Source organism: Oryzias latipes, chromosome 18 (genome assembly GCF_053564925.1).
Source record: "Oryzias latipes strain Hd-rR chromosome 18, Olatipes_Hd-rR_3.1".
Taxonomy (NCBI): Eukaryota; Metazoa; Chordata; class Actinopteri; order Beloniformes; family Adrianichthyidae; genus Oryzias; species Oryzias latipes.
In genome coordinates, this window is record NC_136254.1 from 23765467 (window position 1) to 23771824 (window position 6358).

General features: G+C 40.4%; 1 protein-coding gene across 10 annotated transcripts in view; it reads right to left on the bottom strand.

The window, feature by feature from the left end:
* Nucleotides 1–6358, bottom strand: part of LOC101169815 (protein phosphatase 3 catalytic subunit alpha) — a 181420-nt gene that overhangs the window by 105856 nt on the left and 69206 nt on the right. For 4 of the 10 annotated variants that reach the window (XR_013651103.1, XM_023949039.2, XM_023949040.2 and 1 more), the window contains exon 1: nt 2574–2872. The exons of 5 other annotated variants lie outside the window; for them this stretch is intronic. Coding sequence is in view for 4 of the 5 variants with exons in the window: in XM_023949039.2 (XP_023804807.1) it covers nt 2574–2634 (61 nt within the window). In the remaining variant the exon portion in view is untranslated. Of the gene's footprint in view, nt 1–2573; nt 2875–6358 lie in introns of those variants that run through there. One more of the 10 variants, XM_023949041.2, reaches the window with a different exon arrangement.

Consider the following 6358-nt stretch of genomic DNA (forward strand, 5'->3'; position numbering starts at 1 on the left):
GGGAAGGTGGAGGGGAAGGTGGACGGGATTGCGCCGCGCCAATGGCCCTGCCGATAATATTTGCAATTACTTTTGCATCGTTTGTCTGGGGGGGTCTGACTTAAACTCAGCCTCTAGAGGGCGCTGTAGGTGTGTGTATCAGTATTTGCTACTGAGGGCAACGCAGAAGAAGCAGCACCACTTGGCCTATGCTGGGTTTGGCAGAATTGTTCCAAACCGACATAGATACCGAAAAATTGAACGGATGTAGTCATGTGAAATGCTATAATGACTTGACTTGTTAGCTTGTTCTTTCTGCTACGGTTATTATAATAATTGTTCATATGTTGCTAATACACTAGATTCCTCCAATGTTTCATAAAGCTTAATACAGTTATGGCAGTGAAGCGCAAAGATATACAGTCAATTATGTAAGGGTGAAAAGGCCTTCGAAGTGTGCAATATCAGAATTTAACGTACTTTGCAAAGTACGTTAAATTCTGATTATGCACACTTCCTAGGCTATTACCTGCTTATACTATGGTCATTTACAAAAAAGATCAATATTCAAAGAGTTTTTAGTACTTTAATTTTATCTGTTCAATTTAGATTGCCTTTTTTCACAAAGAGAAAAATAAGCTAGTTTGTTTTCAAGAAGCCAGCGCAGTGATATAGAATATTTAAGCTATGTGACCGGAACTTCTTTTTTAGGCTTGAATTTTTTTTAATGCACACCCAGCAGCCAATCAGAATTGAGTATTCACCTGAACCTGAATGATGTAGCTGAAAGATTTTTTTTGCTAAAAGCAACATAAATGTCCAGATTGGAGCCATGTAGCTAATCATTTCAGCAAAAATGATGGCAACAGCTTCAGACGAAACGATCGGGATTAGGATAAATCAGGAGATAATCCTCAATCGGCTGCTGCATAATCTGACGGAGCTGTTGGGAGATGATGATCGGACCATCGGAAGGTTTTCTTTAAAAACATCCTCCAGCGCTGAAGTCAGAAGGTGCAGCGGAATGACACGCTCACATGTTTGACAGGTCCGATCAGAGTCTCAAAAATAAATGACTCTTTCAGGAGCATCTACCAGCATGCGTTTGGGGTACAGGTGGATGCAAAGCACTCCTGATAAGCCAGCCCGACACCTGGTCGCACTGCAAAAAAAAAAAAAAAAAAAAAAAGAAAAGAAAAACAAATGATCTCAGGCCTGTCGCCCTGCAGTCAGGACGGGGAGAGGTGCTTTGTACACAGCCAGCGTCTGTGTTGTCACAATACGGACGCTTCGCCGAAAAACAAGGGCTCCTCCACACATGAATGAAATATGAGCCATTGTTCCCACTATTCCAACATCCAGGTGAAGCTATTTAAAAAAAATATATATATATATATAGTAGTTTCTGTCGCCTGACGCCCCTCCGTTATGCCCAATTGATGCCTTTCCGTCTCATTAGGGGCTTTTGAAACCACGACACGTGCACTTCCTGTGCAGGAGCAGCGACGTTCTTACTTCTCTTTAGAGCCTAAAACCTTCCTGTATCCATTTTTCATCGGGCTTCAAAGCTAGTGAAGACTGTAGGGGTATGATCCTCTGAAATATTTATTAAAAACCCCCACCCATTTGTCAAGAAAATAAAAAAAAAAAGCAGTCAGTTCTTCTTAAGGAAATCCTCGCAGCTTTTATCTTGTCGAGCCGTTTGAAATGAAACCAGCAAATAAATAAATCAGGGATGGAGCCAAAGTGGGCAGGAGCTCCGGCTTTGAGTCAATTATTCCAGTTATGGCCTATTGAGAACTGGATCAGCGTCTGCTTTGATTTCTTTATAAAAAAAAAGATCCCGCCTAACGATATTGGATAATCCAATTGCTTGAATGAAAGAGCCAACCTGACTAAACCTCTGCTGCAGGCGGCTCTGTTGGGATGGTGCTGCAGGCAGGATATTCCCTGCAAACTAGTGTTGCATCAAAATAAAATAAATAATAATTACAATAAATTTAAATTGTATTTGAGGACTCAAATGCATGTGTGAGATAACCTAAATGGACCACATTGCTCCCTATTCAAGGGTAGGTCGACTCGATTATGATCTTTATTGCTTTTTTATGGTAGACTGCAAAGGTGGAATGTCAGACCTGTAAACACAGAAGGCAGGAAGAGCACAAAAGAAATCACCCTAATTTCAAAATAAACGTCATGGAGTGGTGTTGCACAATGATATTAAAAAAAAAATAACAGAAGTAAACAGTTTGGTGCATTCAATAAAACGGGGGGTAAAGTGGGCTTTTTGCTGCAGAGTGCATGCTCGATGCCCGTGCAGCGTCTGTGGAGACCGTGACGCTTCACGTGAACGGCGGACGGAGCTGCGGCTGTGGTCCGCGGGGCTGGAGTTGCCCTCACTTCCTACTTCACAGCTGCTGTCAGCGCGCGCGGCGAACGCCACCCGTCTTCCTCCGCCGCCTGCGTACTGTTTTCAGGCTACACATCTGCCGCTGCGGCGGGCTTAAAAAAATCCTCCGCGAGGCGGACTCACACAGAAGCCTGTAGCGGTGGTTTTATTTTTTCTTAATTAAGAAAAAAAAAATACTTACATTTAACGACCCTGTCCGTCGTAGATAACGTCGGCTCATCATTCGGCTTGTTTTCGGACATTTCCAGTGATATTTATGTATATTTAAAAAACAAAAATTAAGATAGATCAGAAAAGCGGTCCCGGCGTTGCTCCAGCCGAAAAAAAAACTCTCAACCGAGCAGAGAGACCGCAGTGATCTCACTCGGTCCTATCAGAAGCCAAAAATACTTGCGACAGGGCTACAGTTTCACCGCTGGAGCTGAACGAGCTGCTCTGTCTGATTTACTGTTACTCTCCGCGAGAGCGGCGCACACAAACTTGATGCCACGCGGGGCCCCGCCCCACCGGCGCCAGAGCGATCTTCCTATTGGTGGAAAGCCGCGGCTCGCCCAGCACAGCACACTCACTACTTTCTTTTTTTTTTTCAAAGGACCGTTTCTATGTCAGCCTGAAACGAATGGGCGTGAATAACCCGTAATAAACTCGTAAAATAATATGTAGCGAGGAATTTTGGATAAAAAAGTAGTAATTTTTCGATTTATTGATTTAAAAAAGCATTCAGGGGGTGGAAATGGCTGAAGCAATAAAACGTTCAACTTTGGACAAAAAACACTTAAACCATGGACTAAGGGATGGACAAATGGATATTAAAAACCAAAATATTATTAATTTATGAACAATTGCTAAAGATAAATAAAAAAATTAAAATAAAGGAAAGGATAATTAACAATTTTTTAGAGTTAAATTATATTTTTTTACTCAAATTGGTCATCTAACTATGACATCATCTAGATAAGGAATAGACTGGAATAGAATTCAAACATGGCTAGGGACCATTAAAATGTATCCCAGACTTCTTCCATTAGAGTCCTTGAATTCCTTCATTATTAACATTTTTTTTCTGGTTTAAAAAAACACTTATTGTGTATCCTGTTTTTTTATGACAAATGCACTTTTATTTGGAAACAAATTCCTTTTAAATTCCTGTTTTAGGTTACATAATAATGCTCTTTTTTCAGTGGGGCAAAAAAAATATTTAGTCATCCACCAATTGTGCAAGTTCTGCCACTTAAAGAAATGAGAGAGGTCTGTAATTGTTATTGTTATCATAGGTAAAACCTCTACTATGAGAGACAAAATGAGGAAAAAAATCCACAAAATCATATTGTCTGATTTTTAAAGAATGTTTTTGTAAATTAAGGTTGAAAATAAGTATTTGTTCAATCACAAAAATTCGACTCAGTACTTTGTTATATATCCTTTGTTGGCAATGACAGCAGTCAAACGTTTTCTGTAAGTCTTCACAAGGTTTTCACAAACTGTTGCTGGGATTTTGGCCCATTTCTCCATGCAGATCTCCTCTACAGCAGTGATGTTTTGGGACTGTCGCTTGGCAACACAGACTTTCAACTCCCTCCAAAGATTTTCTATAGGGTTGAGATCTGGAGACTGGCTAGGCCACTCCAGAACCTTGAAATGCTTCTTATGTAGCCACTCCTTCAATAAGCCGAGCAGCGTGTTTGTGATCCTTGTCATGCTGAAAGACTCAGCCATGTTTCATCTTCAATATCTTTGGTGATGGAAGGAGTTATTAATTCAAAATCTGATGATGAATGGCCCTACTTTTCCTAGTCGTCCTAGTCCCTTTGGTGAAAAACAGCCCCAAAGCCCCAAAGGTTTGGTGTTCTTTAGACACAACTCACCATTCTTTGTCCTCCAAACACAACGAGTAGAGTTCTTACCAAACAGTTCTATTTTGGTTTCATCTGACCAGTCTGGACAGTCTCCCAATCCTCTTCTGGATCATCCAAATCCTCTCTAGCAAACTTTAGACGGGCCTTCACATGTCCTGGCTTTAGCAGGGGGACACGTCTGGCACTGCAGGGTTTGAGTCCCTGGCGTTGTAGTGTGTTACTGATGGTAGCCTTTGTTACTTTGGTACCAGCTCTCTGCAGGTCATTCATTAGTTCCCCCTGTGTGCTTCTGGGATTTTTGCTCACCGTTCTTGTGATCATTTTAACTCATTGGGTGAGATCTTGCAGGATTTCCCAGATGGAGGTAGATTATCAGTGGTCTTGTATGTCTTCCATTTCCTAATAATTACTCCCACAGTTGATTTCTTCACATCAGGCTGTTCAAGTATTGCAGATTCAGTCTTCCCAGCCTGGCGCAGGTCAACAATTTGGTTTCTGGTGTCCTTAGACAGCTCTTTGGTCTTGACCAAAGTGGAGTTTGGAGTGTGAATGTTTGAGGTTGTGGACAGGTGTCTTTTAAATAGATGACCAGTTCAAACAGGTGCCATTAATACAGGAAACAAGTGGAGGACACAGGATCCTCTTACAGAAGACGTAACAGGTCTGTGAGAGCCAAAAATCTTGCTCATTTGTAGGTCACCAAACACTTATATTCCACCAGTTTTTGCAAATAAATTCTTTAAAAAACCAGACAATGTGATTTTCTGCATATTTTTTCTCATTTTGTCATAGATGAGGTATACCTATGATGAAAATTACACGCCTCTCTCATTTTTTAAGTTGGAGAATTTGAACAATTGGTGGCTGAATAAACACTTTTTTGCCCCACTGCATGTATCATTTATCATCTTTGGTCGTAAGTTTTTATCACGGTTTGTTGTAATGTATCAATGTTGAATGGACCAGGTAGCGCCTTTTGTTTGTTCTTGTGACAATGGCAAAAAAGATCTATCATAATAATTGCTTATGTTAAAGAATACATTCAATGACAAAAACAGGAAAAAAACAGTGAGATCGAAGTTATAATAATAATAATTGATACTTTATTTATCCCACAATGGGGAAATTCTTCTCCGCATTTGACCCATCCCCTGGTGAAGCGGTGAGCTGCAGCTGAACCGTGCTCAGGAAGCAGTAGCGTTAAGGGTCCTGCCCAAGGACCCCCACTGGGTGATGTTAATTGCTTGCCAAGTCATTGGTTTAAGTATGTTTGCATAGTAATATTAAGACTTTACAGACAAGAAATTATAAATTAGAATTAATTTTATTGGTTATTATGATTTTATTGACAAAGAGAAAAACTGAACAGCCGTGTGTTGGACTTATCCCAAATCAATCTGAGTTTTAGTGCAAAATTATAACTCAAACTTTACGATGTTAGTACTTGTTGAGTTTGTCTAAGAGCATATCAGAAGTTTTTTTGACTTTTCTTTAAAGTCCCACTCCAACCAAAACGAGTTTATGTTGTTTTTAACATGTTCTTGTGGCATTTTTCTGATAATGGAGGACAAACATTAAGAAAATCAAGCTTTAAAGCATTGAGTATTTCTTCGTTCAAATTTTTGTAAAGCAGGAGCAGATGAAAAAATTGCTGTTGGAAAAAGCTTGCAGGTGAAGTAGAAAGCTCCCTTGCTCCACTCCATAGACGACTAGGTCCATAAACGTCTTTGTTTTCCTCTACCGAGCTTGCATCTGGCTCAAATCGCTGGCCAGCTCCAAAATTGGTCGCTATTTTTGATGCTCCAGTACCGTTGGGTTAAGGATGCGAGGGGCTGTAAGCTAGCAGGAGAGCGTGTAAACAGCGGAGACTGGGGCTCCACGTCAACGGTCCAGCCCACATGTTGGCTAAAAACTTCATAATCATATCTTAAAGACCCCTGGGAACGCTTTTAAAATGGATTAAACGATGATCAGAGGGGGACTTTTACAGCTATACTCCAACTTTCTTGAAATACATTTTCCAGGAGTTAAATTCTTTTGAGATCTCAAAATTTGGGTTATTTTTCCTCCTATATGACAATAAAACGATACAGCAAAATCCTATTTGTCC